The following is a 20039-nucleotide window of genomic DNA, read 5'->3' on the forward strand; positions in this document are numbered from 1 at the left end:
CTTTCTTTTCTTTCTTTTTTAAACACAAAAGGGATAAGTACAGTACAATATTCTGTACTTTGTTTGTTAATATATCTTGACATATACTCCTTTTTTTCATAGAGCTGCATTGTGTGGACATACCAGAGAGTCATCAGTTCCCTAGCAGTGTACGTTTCAGCTGTTTCTAGTCTTTTGCTATTACAAACAGTTCTACAAAAAATTGCCTTGCACACATGAGTAAGGATATCCTGAAGTGGAACAGCTGGATCAAAAGGCATGTATATTTGCAGTTTTTATAGAAATTTTCAGGTGCACACCATTCCTCAACATATATTTAAGAATGTTAAGTATGTACTGAGCACTATGCCTTGCACTTTTCATGCACACTATTTGATTCAGTCTTTACAACAACCTGGTGAAAGCCATTTTCTACTTCATCTTTGAGAAACTGAGTCTCAAGGAAATTAAACACTTGGCTAAAATTACAGAAGATAATTACTGAAGAAGCCAGGATTTGAACCTAAGGCTGTCTGATCCAATACCCATATTTTTTCCACCACACCAAGCTGCCTCTCTCAACTTTGCTATTATTGACTCTTAAGATGCCAGATATGTAGGATCAGGGGGCTAGTGGAATTCTAATTTTTGGAGGCTGTGCTAAATGCTCCCAAACACTTTACTAAACATCATGTGCAATAATCCACTTAAACCTTTAAAATATAATTCAAAATACACAACTAGAAAATATCAGAAGTTAGAGCAAGAATTAAAAACAAGTTAGGTAGTGTATTACAGCTTTTAGAAACGCTAAAAGTGAAAATCAAATCTTTATCTCACTAATTATCTGGAAAGCATACATTATAAAAAGGATGAAGTACTGAACTAAAAAACTGAAGGATCAACTTGCAAATTAAAATTTCATTCCACCTTTAATTACAGGCACCTTGGGTGTCAGACTTATATAAAACTTCTTAAACTTCTCCCTCAGCTTGACATTAAGAATTGCACATAGAGGCTAGGCTCAGTGGCTCACGCCTGTAATCCCTACACTTTGGGAGGCCGAGGCGGGTGGATCACCTGAGGTCAGGAGTTCGAGACCAACCTGGCCAACATGATGAAACCCCGTCTCTACTAAAAATACAAAAAATTAGCCGGTCATGGTAGTGGGCACCTGTAATCCCAGCTACTCAGGAGGCCTGAGGCAGGAGAATCACTTGAACCCAGAAGGCGAAGGTTGCAGTGAGCTTAGATCGTGCCACTGCACTCCAGCCCAGGAAACAAGAGCGAAACTCCATCTCAAAAAAAAAAAGAATTGCACATAGAGGCATTCACTAAATATGTGCTAAGTTAGACAATACAAAGTTTTAAAAAAACATACAGTGGGAGAAGATATTTACAATTCACACAACTAGCAAAATATGTTTCCAGAAAAATATGAAACTTCAATAAATCAGTAAGAAAAACTACACCCCCAAAATGGCCATGAACTGGCAATTCACAGAATAAATTTTAATTTATTCTGTGAATAAATTAAGAAATAAGAGGCAAAAAATGTTTGACCTCACTAGTAATAAGTGAAATGCAAATAATGAGAAACAATTTCATACCAACATGGGTTGACAAAAAAAATTTTTTTTTCTTTGAGATGGAGTTTTGCTCTTGTTGCCCAGGCCAGAGGGCAATGGCGCGCTCTTGGCTCACCACAACCTCTGTCTCCTGGGTTCAAGTGATACTCCTGCCTCAGCCTCCCAAGTAGCTGGGATTACAGGCACGCACCACCATGCCCAACTAATTTCATATTTTTAGTAGAGACGGGGTTTCTCCATGTTGGTCAGGCTGGTCTCGAACTCCTGACCTCAGGTGATCCACCTGCCTCAGCCTCCCAAAGTGCTAGGATTACAGGCATGAGCCACCGGGCCCGGCCAATGAAAAAAATGTTAAAAATGTGACATTAGGTGTTGGTGAGATGTGGTGAGATGAAAATTATCATTATTCACTCATTATACTTTAGAAAGCAATTTGACAATATCTAGTAAGGTTGACTACTGTAGACCTAACAATTTCATTACTAGGTACATGCCTCTGGGAAACTTAGCATATGCTATATGGAGATAATATACAAGGATGTTCATTATAGCACTATTCACAATAGCAAGAAATTGGAAGTGATATTTCTATACAGAGAAAAATGACAAATTATGATACATTCTTATTTAATTTTATATATCAAAATGAATGACTTAGCTATTCAAGTATAAACATGAATATCTAATATACTATTTAACTGAAAAAGTCAATATGTAGAATGTTACTTATATAGTACAATAGCCTTAATAAAGTTTAAGAACCACATAAAATTCTACCGTGTATTTCTGAAATCCAGTCTATAATAAAAGCATAATGTAAAAATGTAGATAGAAACATCTCGCACCTAGGATAGTGGTTGATATTGGTTACCTTTTAGGAGAGAGGAAGGGAATGGGTTATGGGAAGAAAACAAAAGAACTTAAACTACATCTGTAACATTCTGTTTCTTAAAAGAATTAAAGCAAAGAAGGCCACTTAGGATGTATTAAATTTGGGTGGTAGGTACATGGATGTTATATTATTCTCTGTGATCTTTCATGAAAACTTCAAAACATAGTAAATGAATGCAATTTAAACAATTCTTAAGAGTCATGATGAAGACGGTAAGTCTAGAATAATGAAAAATAGTAATGCAAAAACAAATGCTCTACTGACTGTTAACTGGAACACAAAAATATGTAGGAAAATTGTTTGCTTATAGAAAAAGCAAGAAGACATTTAAATAATCCATACAATTCAAAATTATAAACCATGCAATCAATCAGTAGTAAGACTGGAATTGTATTCAATAATATTACATATTTACAGATGTGAAAAACATTACATGTCAACCATGCACATGAGATCAAAACTATCCAAATTAAAAACTGAGGAAGCTAGGGCCAGGCCTGGTGGCTCATGCCTGGAATCCCAGCACTTTGTGAGGCCGAAGTGGGCAGATCACTTGAGGTCAGGAGTTTGAGACCAGCCTGCCAACATGGTGAACCCCAGCTGTAATAAAAATACAAAAATTAGCCAAGTGTGGCGGCGCGTGCCTGTAGTCCCAGCTACTCAGGAGGCTGAGGCACGAGAATCACTTGAACTCGGGAGGTGGAGGTTGCAGTGAGCTGAGATTGCCCCACTGCACTCCAGCCTGGGCGACAGAGCAAGGCTTCATCTCAACACACACACACACACACACACACACACACACACAAAAAACTGAGGAAGCACTTAATAAAGCATAATGAACAGAATCTCAGAAACCAGGTCAAAATTTTTCCAAAAAGCAACTGGTGGCATTTGAGAGGGTAGTTACAATATTTATCTGAAAATAAAGAGCCCCTAGAAATTGTATCCAAATTATGTTCAAAATTTGACTGTCATTGAAGTGAAAAAATTTAAAAGAGCTCAGTGTATCAAGAGGATCAAGACTATGTATCTGTGTATCTATATATTTGGAAAATAGTTTTAATAAGTCACAAAAATATTTATATAAAAATTTTGATTTGGAACCAGCATATTTCCAATGATGATAATATGTTTTCCATCGTAGGTTACACAGAATAATCTGAGAATGAATATGGAGAGCTTACGTCAAACTGAGTCCATGTGCATCAGGTTTTCTCAACTAACAGAGGAAACAAATAGCAGACATCATTCAAAACTACAACAGACTAGTTATCTATAATGAAATACAAGCACGGTAAATATTATTTGATGAAATAACAAATCTATTAGTTAGTCCATTCCTAAGTTGATCTGACCTAATGGAGGAGTTATTTATTCAGTAGAAACCAGGTGAATGGAAAATATTTTTTTCTATTTGCTATATAAGCCTGAGTGCTAATGCCTTGGGAACCCATCCATATGGACATTAAGGTTCCTTTGTGATTTTATCTGAAAAGGCTTTTCTTCTTGCTCTATTTTATTCTGAGTCAGCTTTCAAGGTCTTTCAGGTATTAAAGCACAAATAAACTTTATAGACTTTATCAGGAAAAACTTTGTTATAGAGTAGTATGGAAAAAATCAGTAACATCAGAATAAGGTACTCATAAACATTTCTATCAACTCATCAATTCCTTTTATGAGCAAGGGTTTCTTCTAATTTTCAATAACATCATAAATGATCACGTTGAAGACATATATACTGGTATAGATACTCATCAGTCACGTTTTGGACAAAGATATTTGTAAGCAGATCTTTTTATTACAAAAAGTACAGATGCTCTCTGGCTTGCAATGGGGTTATGTCCTGATAAACCCATCCTAAGTCAAAAATATAATAAATGTAAAATGCAATCAATACCCTGATAAACCCATTGTAAAGTCAAGCAATCATAAATCAAAGCATCATAAATTGGGGACCATCTGTATAGTTTTCATTACATGAGATTTCCCATTTATCCTCTTTTCTCTCTAATTGTCTTCCCAACCCTCCACCACCATAAAGAAATAGAGCAATCCAGTGACAGAGTAAAAGAACTATTCTGCCATTCATACCACAAAAGATTGATGTTAAGAAAATAATTCCTAAAAACCAACGAAAACAAATGACATCACAAGTCCTTTTGTGAAGTAATTAAGATATAAATAAAATAAATAACAATAAATGAAAATTAGTTGAGAACACAGTCCCTGCAGATACTACTTCTCAGATGAGGCTTTCTGAAAGCATCACAGATTCAACCCAGAATTTATAATTCTAGAGGTCCAGGGACTATACAGAGGGAAGTGTTAAATCTGAATCAAGTAATTGGGCAGTCAAGATGCCTAACGAACTCAGTGTCTGGATAGTACATAACAAGAACGATTCCAGGTGCATGGGAAAGAAAATAATTCATTACACCATAACACTAAATGGCTTGCTTGTCTTGCAGAACCCTGGTTGAGAAAGGTTGCTCCAGAAGGTGGGTGTTTGTTCACATATATGTGGAAACAATTAACCAGTGATGTGGCAACCAGATGACTGCTAACTACAAATCCATCACTATGTAGTGGAAACAATTGTGTGGATTTCTGAAAACTTTCATTTCATATACTTTTATTTTTGTCAGTTCTTTAAATCCTCTGTTCAGAGCACTATTGAGAATGACTAGAATGCAAAGCTTTTACAGCCCACCTGAAAACAGTATGAAATAAGTGAAGGGAAAAAGAAACCCATTTTAAGTTTTAATTACAAATTCTTGTCTAAGTAGTGATTTTACAGAACAGTAAATCAGATGTAAATGATTGAGAAATTATGTTATGTAACAATGACTCTGAAAAAGGTGAGCTTCCTCCATAGATACCTGAGTACCTGATGCTATCATAGACTTACTCCTTTTAAGCACCAATTATTTTCTTCCATCTATGCAAGCTGTTGTTATTAGGAATCAAAATTATTTCTTGCACCAGGTAAAGTCTCCAGCAGGAGAGGAGACTGGAAGTCAAAGACGACATTAAGTTAGCTTTCACAAACTTGTTCCCAACACTGTCTTGAGTCTTTTCAGGGCCAGCCTGGTCTGAAAGCAAAACTCTACAGTGGCTGCACTCTGGGGTGAAGACACTGGCCCTTCTCTGCTCCAGCACCACACATCAGGGTACCTGGCTGTTGTACCAGCACCCTGCCTAACATGACAAATTAATGTACCGAAGTAACCAGAAACGACATTCTTTATTGACTTTTCAGGACTGCAGAAAAAGTCACTTCATGCTATTGAAAATATGGCCTGGCATTTTTAAAAAGTAGTTTTTGGATCACTTAAAATATGTCAAATTTAGTGGAAAATTAAAAAAGATCTTTTTCCTCTTCCTTACAGAGTTCTTCAATTTGCCCTAAACCCTTTTTAAGCGCTTCCAATAGTAACCATCAGGCTGACAGACCATAGACTCCTTTATTACATTAACAAATATACTGGTAATTCCAGTGAGAGAGTTAACAAATTCTCAAGAGTTACCTCAGAAATTTTAAAGTCGTGTTGTTTGTGGAGAGTATAAAATATTTTCATATGGTGGCTCAAATATGCAGTAGGATAACATTTTTAATGTGTTAATAAGATGTGATAAAAAACATAAGTCTACAATGAACATATGTGAAAAAGATATTTAATTGCAAAATAGAAAAGTAGGCCAGAGTACAGTTTTAAGGGTAATTGCTTTTTTATACAGTATAGATAACCTAGAGGGATTTCAGGGTTAAACAGTTCATAAAGCAATAAAACATTGAAAAATAAAGCAAGAAAAAGGGATTTGAAGTAATATTTTACCAAAAAAAAAAAAAAAAGAAAAAGTGAACAGTCTGCCAGTGTTTAATGTCCATACATTGTGGAATTCAACAATATTGTGATGAGATCAAGTCATAGCACAGACACTGAGCTTTCAAAGGGAAAAGTAGAAGTTACATTAGACATGTCTATTGCATCACTGTAATACAAAAAGTTCCTGTTCTACATACAAAAGCAATTTTTTTCCATAAGAATAATTTCCTGGGGAGAAATAAGTCCATAAAGTATTTCAGAAACCCATATGCATTGGGTTTTCCAAAAACATTATCTTAAAATCCAGTGCCTTAAAGTGCTTTCATGTGGAAATCATGATGGAAGGCACAGAATACAGTTTCACGTCCCCACTCTTAAATTTTCGAAAAAGCACAGATTTTGCAGAATTGGCAAATTCAAGTTATCTTGCAGGCTGCTCCTTCCGAGAACACTGTCATTCCAATAAAACCAGCTGCTAGCTTACTTAGTTTCAATGACCTACAGAGTAAAGGGGTTTTGTTTTTGTTTTTTTCTGGTCACTTTCATCATTTCTGTGGGAGAAATACCTATGTAAGTGATGCATTTTGAAATTATAAAACATGCAGAATATGTACAAACAGAAATTTTTTAAAATATTTGCTTCATATACATGTAAATCTACTTGGGTATAGCTGAAATTGAACAAATATAAAAATTTTGCTTTCTAAAAAATGTTTCCAGAGAATCTGACACAACTTAAAGCTGTACAAAGATTTCCTGGGAGAAATCTTCTCTTCATATAGAGGTTTATACCTACAGGAGTAATTCCAGCATCAGTCCACCATAATTATTACACAACATTTGGTCTAACCAACAACGATCACCCTTAAAACTGTTCTGTTTCTGAGAAATTAAGGTTTGTACTAAAATCAAAAAGAATTCACAAAAACAGTGGCTTATTGTGGTTTTGGATCTCTTCAACAATCTTTATCAACTCATTTGGAACTGTAAAAAAAAAAAAAAACTATTTACAGAATTCAGTTTTAAATACATTTCACAACTTCTAAAGTAAAGTTTTATGTTACAAGAACTCAGAGCTCATGGCTTAAGTCCAATTATCCATCTGTAGTCTCTTCTATCATTCTGTATTCCCATGGCTGTACCTTTGTTGTGTACAGTTCAAGATTGTATTCTTTCTTGACCAAAAGTAAAATCAAACTACATGTTCATTTCAATTAAACAGCTTCTTTATTAGTCTGAAGACGAGTCATAGCTTCCAACTTCTGTCTGTAGGCCTCTGCTTCCTGTTCTTTCTTTAGGAGCTGCTGTCGATATTTTTGTGCTTCTCGATTTGCTTCATCCAGCTGTTTCTGAAGAGCTTCTCTCTCCTAATTAAAAGAAAAGGTTTTTTTTAATTTTTGCAAAAATACATTATTAATACATATAAGCATGCATGCATCCTTCAAATTAAAAAAAAAAAAAACTGTAGTAGCTAAAAGCAGCCACCTATTGAAATTTCCTAGACATCTTGCCTTTTCAATCAATTCACTAATATTTAAGTCCCTAATTTTGTGCTCCACATTATGAGATATGGATTAATTTCTGACCACAAGGAAATTATTTTCCTATTTAGAAATAAGACTAACAAAGACTCCAAACTGGGTACTTTTATATGTACTACAAAAACTAGCGAAGAGTTTTTAAGAGGGAAATATACAACCACACCTCTTTATATTTCCATTTGTGGTGCTCTTACCTAAAGGTAATAATTATAAAACAATTTTACTGAGCACCCACTATATGAGTAAACAGGGTGATTTCCAACACTAAGCATCTAAGACAGATATTATGCACAAGTTAAAGATGAGAAAAATGATGCTCAGGGATGACGTAGCTCTCCCAAGGTCACATAGTAAGAAGTTGGATTTATAGGGTTCTAACATTACTGCTTTTAAAACTATTTTCATTTACAATAGCAAGCAAGATAATTCACCTTTAAAATGAAAAGTGCTGATCAAGATCAGTATTTCCTAAATTATACTATTTAATAAACCAATAAAATACTAAATTATCAATGATTAAATTATATAGGTATAAAATATATGCATTAAATTCCTCAACAAATTGAGAGCTGAAACACAAATCCAATCCAATGAAAATGGTATTCTTTCTTCTCTTCCTCCTCACTCTGCCCCTATTCAGTTATTGCAGGAAAAACAAGGAGAAACATTTCAACGAACCCATTCCCACACCTCTAAGTGAGCACAAGGACAAAAGCTCAACCTCCACAGACCAAAGCTCAAGGTTAGTTTCCAGGTCTTAGGAATGAGGCAACCTCATCACAGATGCCCAGGACCTCTGAGTGGGGTGAAGGCCAGGGGTCAGACTATCACAAGAATGATAGGTCCACAGTGGACAAGACACTTGGCCAGAAAGAACTAAAGGTAAGTGGTTTGCCGACCACTGGGGAGGCACAGTATGAGGTTCTCTTTCTATATATCCTATTCTATATATCCTCTGCCTCCTTGACTCTTGCCCATTGCGAACACCAAAGGGTTCCTCACCTTCTCTATTCATATGGTTGGTCCACAAGCAGGAGCATGTATAATCCTCCTGCCTTTCTGTGATTCCACTTCCTTCCCCACAATGGGAATGAAGCTAGATCCAACATTTCTTTTTCTCATGGGCCCACCAGATGTAGGAGTGATTCATTTACAGACAAAAGATCTCCAAATCTTCCAATTACACAAAATGTACCAGTAGAAGAAAGGAATGCCCCTTACTCCCAGTTTAAGCAAGGCCCAGGCCCTATCCTGCTGCCTCCCAACACTTCTCCCCTCCTCTTATCCTAAATCCAGCCAAGATAGGAACAAGTCAGAAAAGACAACCTAGGATGAGTCCAAGGTAAGCAATCAATGCCAGTACCCTGGCTACAAACTGTGCAGGACTTTAAGGACACCAATGGAAGGGGTGAGGGGTGGAAGGTTGGATGTTACTTCCTAGGAGCTAGACCACAGCTCTGGCAGGAGTGTCCACAGCCATGCACGTGTTTTAAAATTTTACGTGTGGCCGGGCACAGTGACTCACACCTTAATGCCAGCACTTTGAGAGGCCAAGGCAGGCGGATCACTTAAGCCCAGTAGTTCGAGACAAGCCTGGGCAACATGGCAAAACCCCTACAAAAAATAGAAAACTTAGATGGGCATGGTGGCATGTGCCTGTAGTCCCAGCTACTTGGGAAGCTGAGGCAGGAGGATCATTTGAGCCCAGGAGGTTGAGGTTGCAGTGAGCAACTCCACTGCACTCCAGCCTGGGTGACAGAACAAGACCTTGTCTCAAAAGAAAAAGAAAAAAGAAAAAAGAGAAAACAAACAAAAACTTACATGTATGTGAAAAATAAGACCAATCCTTTGGTAGCCAAAGTTTTGAATATGGGTAAAAATTTACCTTGATTTAGCAGGAAATATTGGAAGAGGTTAACTCTAAAGCATCTTCTAGTATTACCTATTTATTAACATTTAGAGTCAGGAAAGGATTCACAATTATTGCAGAAGATGAAAGCAAACCGAGTGAGGTAGCCTGACAGTGAAAAGAACCTAATCCTATTTTCCATATTGCATATTTTAACTTCAAGAAGTACAATTTATCTCGATAAAAATGAAAAGATAGCTCCCTTCTGCCTACTAGGTTAAATAAAAAACTCATTTCACAGCATTTTTTGGCTAATTCTATAAAACCTAGAAGACAAAGATCATTAGCACTGCATGCTGAATACATTTAATCTTTAAGATTGAAAGTACAATTAACACTATAATTTTTTTTTTCTTTTTGAGACGGAGTCTCGCTCTGTTGCCCAGGCTGGAGTGCAGTGGCATTATCTCAGCTCACTGCAACCTCCACCTCCCAGATTCAAGCAATTCTCCTGCATCAGCCTCCCGAGAAGCTGGGACTACAGGCGCATGCCACCATGCCCAACTAATTTTTTGTATTTTTAGTAGAGACGGGATTTCACCGTGTTAGCCAGGATGGTCTCGATCTCCTGACCTCGTGATCTGCCCGCCTTGGCCTCCCAAAGTGCTGGGATTACAGGCATTAAGCCACTGCGCCCGGCCTAAATGTTTTTTAAAAGAGAGAAACTGGGCAGGATATGTGAGCTGTTTGCTTGTGTGTAAACATCAATTTTCTAACTGCCCTGGGCCAAACATAACAAGTATGATTTTGTTTTTATAAATAAAGTTTTATTGAAATACAGCCACACCCAGCGATTTTCAAATTGTCTATGGCTGCTTTCACTACAATGGCAGAATTGAGTAGTTGACAAAGAGACTGTAGGGCCCACAAAGCTGAAAATATTTGGTACTTGGCTATTTATAAAAAAAAACTTTGCCTTCTCCAGCCTTAGAAAAAAGAGATATAGTGCTGGGCATGCAGTGGCTCATGCCTGTAATCCTAGTACTTTGGAAGGCCAAGGCGGGTGGATTGCTTGAGCCCAGGAGTGAGAGACTAGCCTGGGCAACAGGGCAAAACCTCATCTTGAAATCCTGACCTCAAGTGATCCTCCCACTTCAGTCTCCCAAAGTGCTGGGATTACAGGCATGAACTACCATGCCCAGCCACAAAACGTTATCTCTACAAAAAAATACAAAAATTGGCTGGGCATGGTGGTGTAGCCTCTAGTCCCAACTACTCAAGAGGCTGTGACGTGGGAGGATTGCTTGAGCCCAGGGAGGTCAAGGCTGCAGTGAACTGTGATTGCACCACTGCACTCCAGCCTGGGCAACACAGTGAGACCCTGTCTCAAAAAATAAATAAATAAATAAATACAAACATACATACATACATAAAAATACTAATTTAAAAAAAGAGAGAGAAGAGATATGACCTGGATATGGTGACTTATGCCAGTAATCTCAACTCTTCAGGAGGCTGAGGTGGGAGGATCACTTAAGGCCAGGAGTCCAAGACCAGCCTGGGCAACATAGCAAGACACCCTCTCTATGAAAAGAAAAAAAATAATAAAAATAAACTTAGCCGGGTATGGCGGTCCCAGCTACTTGGGAGGCTGAGGTGGGAAGCTTGCTTGAGCCCAGGAGTTTGAGGTTGCAGTGAGCCATGATTGCACCACTGCACTTCTGCCTGGGTGACAAAGCGAGACCCTGCCTTAAAAAAGAAAAAAAAAAAAAAAAAAAAAAACAGAGACAGATGTGACTATAAACATTTTTAAATTGTGGCAGATCAGGAAAGATAGCCATAAAAAAAAAACAGATTGAAAAACTTTGCATCAAATAAAACATTTTATAAAGTTTACAGAAATCAGTTTTTAAGAGAGCACTAAGGATCTCAAATCTACCACCAGTTAAGGACACAAATATTTCATAAAAGTAAAATTTACAGCCGTGCGCAGTGGCTCATGCCTATAATCCCAGCACTTTGCGGGGATGAAGCGGATGGATCACCTGAGGTCAGGAATTCAAGATCAGCCTGGCCAAACCGGTGAAACCCCGTCTCTACCAAAAATACAAAAATTAGCCAGGCATGGTGATGCATGCCTGTAATCCCAGCTATTTAGGAGACTGAGTCAGGAGAATCACTTGAACCTAGGAGGCGGAGGTTGCAGTGAGCTGAGATCACAGCACTGCATTCCAGCCTGAGCAACAGAGACTCTATCTAAAAAAATAAAATAAAATTTACTAATAAACATTTATCTCTAACCTCCATGGCAAAGAAAACATAAAGGTATTTCCTGAAGTCACACAATAAAGTAATTAATAGAAATCTGTTACTCCTAATACACTAAATACATTTCTTACACATGTACAAAGATTAATTTCAATTCAGAATACTCTAACGTTATTTTTGGAAATCTGTAAATAACACTCTTCCTCCAAAAATATCTTCAATGCAGTAATAAGTGGAAGATAAAATTATATACATTATTGCAATTTGGTGTCTTATTCATACCTTTCCTTCCACAAAAAAACCTATTTTATTTCCTATATTGCCATATGCAGATGTAAAGCCCCACAAAATTTACAATACACTTTCTACAATTTAAAGTAATTTTTCCAGAGACTCTTGGCAAACCTCTCCATTGTTAGTTGGGAAACTGTAAACATAAATTTTTAGCACCTTATTATTTTTTTTTTCTTTTGTCTCACTCTGTCACCCAGGCAGGTGTGCAACGGCATAATCTCGGCTTACTGCAACCTCCATCTCCTGGGTTCAAGCGACTCTCCTGCCTCAACCTCCCAAGTAGCTGGGACTACAGGCACATGCCACCACACCCAGCTAATTTTTGTATTTTTTAGTAGAGATGGGGTTTTGCCATGTTGGCCAGGCTGGTCTCGAACTCCTGACCTCAGGTGATCCACCCACCTTGGCCTCCCAAAGTGCTGGGATTACAGGCGTAGGCCACTGCACCCGGCCAACTCTTAGCACCTTCTTTATGGACAGTCACTCTGGTCATTGCAGTCACAGATACATGGAGAAAACTCAAACATTAGATTTTGTATAGAGTTAATTTTTAAATTTCTTTAAGTTTCTCAATCTCAGCATCATTGATATTTTTGGGCCACACAATTCTTTATTGTGGGAGGCTGTCTTGTGCATTGTAGGATGTCTACCTAGCCTCTACCCATTACATGTCAGTGGAATGCCACTAGTCATGACAACCAAATATGTCTCCTGACGCTGCTTTAGAGAAACTTTGAAAGTTAATGGCCAAGCTGTCCCTTAGGAGTATAAAAGTCTCCCCGCAAGATAACCCCCTTGGCCACCTAAGAAAATAAATTCAAAATAACGACTTCATGTATTATAAGGAAATTATTACCTGGTTTGGTGAAAACATTGGAGGTCATCTCTTCATTCTATATCTCCAGCCTACCACTACCTGTATACTCACTGTATGCTTCCAGGTTTCTCTGAAATAGCACTAAGAAGTCATGCAACCTTGGCTTGAACATTTCCAGTGATGGAGAATAAGATTTCCATTACCAGAAAGCTCTAATTACTAAAATCAAAACAAAGCAAGCAAACCAAAAACCACTGTTCTTCATACCAAGCTAAAACTGAATCTCCCTATAGCTCCACCTCCTTGGCCCTAGTTACTTTATATACCTCTCAATTCATACTTCCCTGTTATTTGCAATTATTTTCCCTGGTCTCTCAAAAGACTGTAAGAAAGAAATCAGGCTGAACTTTGAGGGAAACAGCAATGCTCACTGGTCATTAGGTAAATAAAGGTATAGGCTGCACATTCATTGTTTAAAAATATAATCTGTTGAATTAAATAAGCTTACATTTAATAAAAATTCAAGTAATTTTAAAATAATACTTTATTAGATAGTTAAAGCGAAGTAAGTACATGACAATTTTTTTACCTTATGTGTCTGAAAAAGATCATCTGACATATCAGAAAAACAAAAATTATTAAATAATAAGTATACTGATACCATTCAATGGAAAAATTGTTAGTTTGTGAATAAGAACTTCAACATCCTACATATCACTTTAAATCTTGAAGAAATAAAACAACCCAACATCAATATTTAAAGTCATAATTTTACCAAATATTCTGGTTAAACTAATAATCAGATTCTTTTAAACTCGATAATGTATTTGTGGTGTGGCCAAAGATGTACCAGTCTTATATTTACATGAATTTAGGAAGGGTATTTTCTCACTGTCTTTAGTTTGACTTATGTTGCCTTTTAGTGACTTATTTTAAAAATCTCCTTTCTATAACAAGAACCTTTACAAAAAATTACTAAATATTCACCAAGTTTACTACAAACACATATCAGATATAAATATTGTATGACTATGTTGACTTTTTCAATTCTCATAAAAACCCAAAAATGGAGACATTATTATTCTAAATTCCAGTTTGGGACACAATAAAACTGAAACTCAGAAAGATAAGATTCCTTGCCTCAATGCTAATAGAGCAAGAGGTGGGATTCCAACTCAGCTCATTTGATTTCAAGTTCAGTGGTTGCAGTTGTTCTTTCAAAGTTATTCAAGTATAACTTTGTTTTCATTTGGTATAACTTATTATCAAGTTCATGGAACAAAATTTTATTTACAGTCAGTCAAGAAAAAAACCTGTGAAGCAACCGTGGGTTTGTTACACCTACAAACTGGTTTACACTTACAAATTACTTTGGGAGAGGGGAAAAAATGTTGAATCCTATGAACAGCTAGTCTAAATTCATTTACTTGCCTTGAAATAAGCAATTATCTACTGCTTTTAAAAAATAACCCATTTGACAAACATCAAACTTCAAGAGGACCCCCTAACCCAATTAGGCATTTGAGTTTCAGTTTTGAACGAAAAAAAAAACTTTTAGCCAATATATACTGGTATTTTCCTTTAGTGACGCGTAAGAATGGTGTGTGTGAGTTTAAAATATAAAGGATGAAGTGGAAGAACCAAAGACATTCCAGTGTTATCAAGATGACAGACAGTTATAAACAAATTCTTCACTCACTCATTCATTCATTCAATATTTATTTATTGAGGGCTTGCTATACGTATAAGGCAAAAATAAACAAAATGAAAATACTACGCACTTTCATTCTGTATCAAAACAATACTGTCAGTAATAAATATAAAAGACAAAAAAAATTGAATTTATTTTGGATGACTGCGGCAAAGCACACCGGGTAAAAGACTCCTTACTTCTATTTCTGCAGATTCCACCCGGTTTTCAATTATTTCGATACATTGTCTCTTAGCTGGTGGTTCTTCACTTATAACAGTTTCTTCAGCAATGTCTGTTGCTGGTACTGTTAATACTAAAATGAAAAAAAAATTATGTATTACTTCATTTTCAGAGAGATTTATTAGAAATAAAACTAGTCTTGACATTGTTGATGCTACTCATCTAAAATAAGTACATTCCAAAACAATAATTCCAAATCATTGATTTGTTTTTTATGAGACTATCCATATTTGTCTTTTTTATTACTACCTTCTTGCTTTTTTACTGAAATCTACTTATTAAAGTACCTACAAACATTTTTTAAATTATATAGATAATATATTCATTCATGACTCAAAACATCAAAATATTTAACAAGCATATTTTGAGAGGCCTCATGCCCACCCCTGCTAACAGATGATCATTTTATTAATTTATTATGTATTATCCTTATATTAATTTGTTTAAAAATTAGTATACATTCTCATTTTCCTTTCTTACATAAAAGGTAGCATATATACAATAGATATATTGTTCTGCATCTGCTTTTTTCACTCCAAATACTTATAGTATCTTACATCATTACATAGAGAGCTTTTGTTTATTTAGCTGTATAATATCCACTAAGTGGATATTCCATTATGAGCACTGATAGTTCGTAAACATTGCTTGTTTTTGTATTGTACTGTTGGGCTTTTTCTCAATTTTTAGTAGCTCTTTATATAAATGCAATTATATAGAGAGGCTGTCCTTGCTTCGCACAGCAGTAAAGGAACATAAAAATGACTGTGCAAGCTGAAACCGTGCAAAGCCATTTTAATAATCACAATGGGGAAAATTACAATCGTTCTATGGCCTTTAAAATTTTTTGCCAAAACACGAAAAACTCTCTTAGTGACAGTTATAAATGTAAATAAAAATTTAAAAATAGTAAACTAATATTTATTTAGTACAATGTAATTTAAAACATTAGAAATATTGAGAATTCGGGTTTTACTTCTTTTTTATTCATGACATAAATTAACTCAGGAAAAAATTAGAATTTATATCTGTTTATTAGACTGTCTGTAAAGTCTATATAATTCACATGTAAACTATATATTTTTAATTCAGGAAGGCTTTAAAAGTTTATTTTTTTAATATTCAGTACAACTTTCTCATTGCTATTCTTTTCCAGAGTTTTCCTTATTCTTCTTCCCTCTGCCCCATCAACATAAACTTTAGAATCCATTTGGCTAATTACAGAAAAAAACTTGATATCTGTTATGGGCTGAATGGTACTCCCACTCCCCAAATTCACATGTTGAAGTCCTAACCCCCAGTACCTCAAAGCGAGACTCTATTTGGAGATAGGGTCCTTAAACAGATAATTAAGGTAAAACGAGATGGGCCCTAATCCAGTACTACTGGTGTCCTTACAGGAAGAGGAGATTAGGACACAGATAACACAAATACTGAGGTAGACCATGTGAGGACAGGCCGCAAGACAGCCATCTGCAAACCAAGGAGAGCAGCCTCAGAAGAAACCAAACCTGCCCAACACCTTGATCTCGCACTTGTAGCCTTCAGAGCTGTGAGAAATCATTGGTCTGTATAATGATACAGGTTTTGGAAACAATGTTATGTCTGCTTGATACAAATATTTTTAAAGTTTTCTTCTTTTCTAAAAATTAGAATTAGTTCTTTAACGCTTTGTGAAAGCATCTGACCCTAATCCATATTTCAGACCAGCTATCAGCAGAAGATTTCGGCAGAGTGGGACGGAATGGCCTCCCAGGTTTCACAGGTCAAGGGTTTCCTCTCCTACTGCTACAGCAACAAACTCCTTTCTTGAAATCTGGTCTCTCTTCAATGCCATGCCTCCTCTGTCACTCAAAACCAAACCTGGTTTAGGTGAAGTTCTACCTCAAGCCCTGCCCTTCACTGGCCATGAAAGGCACACGCTCTACAATCCTACTCATTTTCTTTCCTTCTTTATTTTTGTGGAGACAGGGTCTCGCTCTGTCATCCACACTGGAGTACAATGTTGCAATCATAGTTCACTGCGGCCTCAAACTCCTGGGTCCAAGCGATCCTCCTGCCTCAGCCTTCCAAGTAGCTGGGACTACAGGCTCACACTATCATACCTGGCTAATTTCGTCATTTTTACTTCTGTAGACACGAGTATCACTGTGTTACTAAGACTGGTCTTGAACTCCTGGCCTCAAGCAATCAACCCACCTTAGCATTCCAAAGTGCTGGGATTATGGGCATGAGCCATCATACTAGCCCTAGTCATTTTCTCAAAGATTATGTGTGGACACTTTTTTTAGGGGGAGACAAGGTACAGGGCAATGCTTACTTAGGCACTTTCTACAGCGTCTGTCTGCCTCAGTATTCATACCCTATTCTATCTCAGTCCTGCATGCAGCACTTCCTACTAAGTCTGGGGCCCTATCCTTCTGAGAGAGCATGTTTATTGCTGAGCTTAACCCTTTTTCTTTCCTTGATGCACCAGTGTGGATTTCCATAAGAGTCCTCTTGCCCTGGCTGTAATGGCTTCAGAAGCTTTTGGCAGCACTTAAAAATGTGGAATTCTGAGTTTTTCCTCAGCCTTTTAGTTTCACTGAAAATGTAGCTGAGGCTTTTGTTTCATCTTGTTAGCCTTTGTGGTTTCCAAAAGGAGAAAAATGTTAGAATTCCCAATACAGCTGCTAAAATGTGCTACCATATTCCTACTACAAGTCCTAAGTACACCTTTTTTTTTTCTTTTTCTTTTTCTGAGAAAGTTTCTCTCTGTTGCCCAGGCTGGAATGCCATGGCATGATAATGGCTCACTGCAGCTTCAACCTCCTGGGCGCTCGCAATTCTCCCACTCCAGGCTCCCAAGTAGCTGGGACTATCAGCAAATGTCACCATGCCTAGCTAATTTTTAATATTTTATTTAGACATGGGGTCTCACTATGTTGCCCAGGCTCCAACTTCTTAAGTAGCTTTTTCTTACATGGTATTTTTAAAAGCTCACATGGTATTTGAATTGCATTAAATGATCTAGGAAACTACTGTCCAATGCTGATTTGAATTATTTATTTCGGATATTATTTGTGTTGACATTTAAGCTCATTTTTCAACCAGAATACTTTGGGGCCAATTTCTCTTTCCACCCAGTATATACTCAGAGAAAGCAAGCTAATTTTAATTTTAATTAGCCTAAGCAAATAAAATTAGGTAATTAAGTCTACTGCGAAGGTTATACAAATATAACTCAAGGCAAAAATACATTCTTTGGAACACATATCACAATTTCCTGAGAATTAAAAATAAACACAATCTTTTTGGACTGCAGGGAAGACTTAAAGAAAATAGAAATTAAAAAAAACACACACACAAACTTTATATGTCTACTACTAACCTTGTTGTCCATCTGGCATGGTCACAATGATGGGCTGACCAATTCCACTGGTTGGAATAGAGTGCAAATTTCCAAGCTGAATTCCATCTGTAACTATTGTGATGACTTGCTGACCCCCTGAACTAACTACTTGCTGAATGGCACCATCCACAGATTCTGCAGTAACTACTTCCTCCGTGGCCACCACTGGAAAAAAAAAAAAAAAGAAAGAAAACTCAGCAAACATATGTAATGGTAGGAATAGAAACCTATTTGTCTGCTACTTTTGCTTTTCTATGCTTCTTTCTTTTTTCTTTTTTTTTTTTTTTTTTATTAGAAATAGGGTCTCACTCTGATGCCCAGGCTGGAGTGTAGTGGCACAATCATGGCTCACTGCATCCTTAACTCCTGCACTCACATAATCCTCTTGAATCAGCCTCCCAGGTAGCTGAGACTGCAGGTATGTACCACCATACCTGACTAGTTTTATTTTTTGCTGGGATGGGGTCTTGCTATGTTGGCCAGGCTGGTCTCAAACTCCTGGCCTCAAGCAAGCCTCCTGCCTTGACCTCCCAAAGTGCTGAGAATTACAAACATGAGCCACCACACCTGGTCCCCTGCTTCTTTCTTACCCAGGAAAACTTGTACATGGTTTTAACACTCAGTCGCCAGAGGTGTTGGAGATATCTATGTAACCAGTTGATTACAAGTCTCTCATAATTTACAATACATCAGTTCCAACTATCTTTACATGTGAGTGGTTAAACAATTTCTCTTTATTTGGTTGTATGAGGTACAAAATTTAGAAGATCTAATATCATGACAAAGGTTATATCTGTTTCGTAAAACCTCACAATTCAGTCGGGTGCTGGCGACTCAGGCCTGTAATCCCAGCACTTTGAGAGGCCGAGGCGGAAGGATCACTTGAGGTCAGGAGTTCGAGACTAGCCTGGTCAACATGGCAAAACCCCGTCTCTACTAAAAATACAAAAATTAGCTGGGTCTGGCGGTGCATGCCTATAATCCCAGCGACTCAAGAGGCTGAGGCAGGAGAATTGTTTGAACCCAGGAGGCAGAGGTTGCAATGAGAAGAGATCATGCCACTGCCCTCTAGACTGGGCAACAAAACAAGACACTGTCTCAAAAAAAAAAAAAAAAAATCCACAATTCATAAGATGAATTTGAATATGATTATACTCCATTTATATTTATGTGTGAGTTGACATACAGAATAAAGAGTATTCTCTTTTTGGATTAAGTGAGCAAGGATTTGCCTTGATAATAAGTGGCATACAGATGTGGTACTATGTGATAGTAAATAGTATATGTTAACATTTCCACAAATAAAATCCCCAAATATGCTTTTAATAATTTATGAAAGCCTTAGAGAGGATTCCGGCAGCTAAAGCAGCACCTGTGGCCTTGTCTAGGTAGAGAAATCGCAAGTTAATACTGCCAAAATCCTTTCTCACAGGCAATCCTACATCAAACTACTGATCCCAAAAGACATGTAGAAGAACATACATGGTAGCTTTATTCATACTAGTAAAAAACTACAAACAACCCAGATATTCTTTGATAATAAATAAACAATGGTAGAGTCAAACACAGCAATTTGACTATATGCAAAACATGGATGAACCTGACAAAAAACAAAACTGAGTGATGTAAACCAGACACAAAAGAATATGTACTGTCTAC

General features: G+C 36.9%; 1 protein-coding gene across 7 annotated transcripts in view; it reads right to left on the reverse strand.

Moving 5' to 3' along the window:
* Positions 1-6119: 6119 nt before the first annotated feature.
* Positions 6120-20039, reverse strand: part of GABPB1 (GA binding protein transcription factor subunit beta 1) — a 79811-nt gene continuing 65891 nt past the window's right edge. For all 7 annotated transcript variants that reach the window (XM_054452405.2, XM_054452408.2, XM_063652229.1 and 4 more), the window contains 3 exons: positions 18360-18545; positions 14947-15062; positions 6120-7654 (listed from right to left, as the gene is read on the reverse strand). In XM_054452405.2, the coding sequence (XP_054308380.1) occupies positions 7502-7654; positions 14947-15062; positions 18360-18545 (455 nt within the window). In that variant the 3' untranslated portion in view covers positions 6120-7501. The remainder of the gene's footprint in view (positions 7655-14946; positions 15063-18359; positions 18546-20039) is intronic.

The sequence above is a fragment of the Pongo pygmaeus genome, chromosome 16 (genome assembly GCF_028885625.2).
Source record: "Pongo pygmaeus isolate AG05252 chromosome 16, NHGRI_mPonPyg2-v2.0_pri, whole genome shotgun sequence".
In the NCBI taxonomy this organism is placed as follows: domain Eukaryota; kingdom Metazoa; phylum Chordata; class Mammalia; order Primates; family Hominidae; genus Pongo; species Pongo pygmaeus.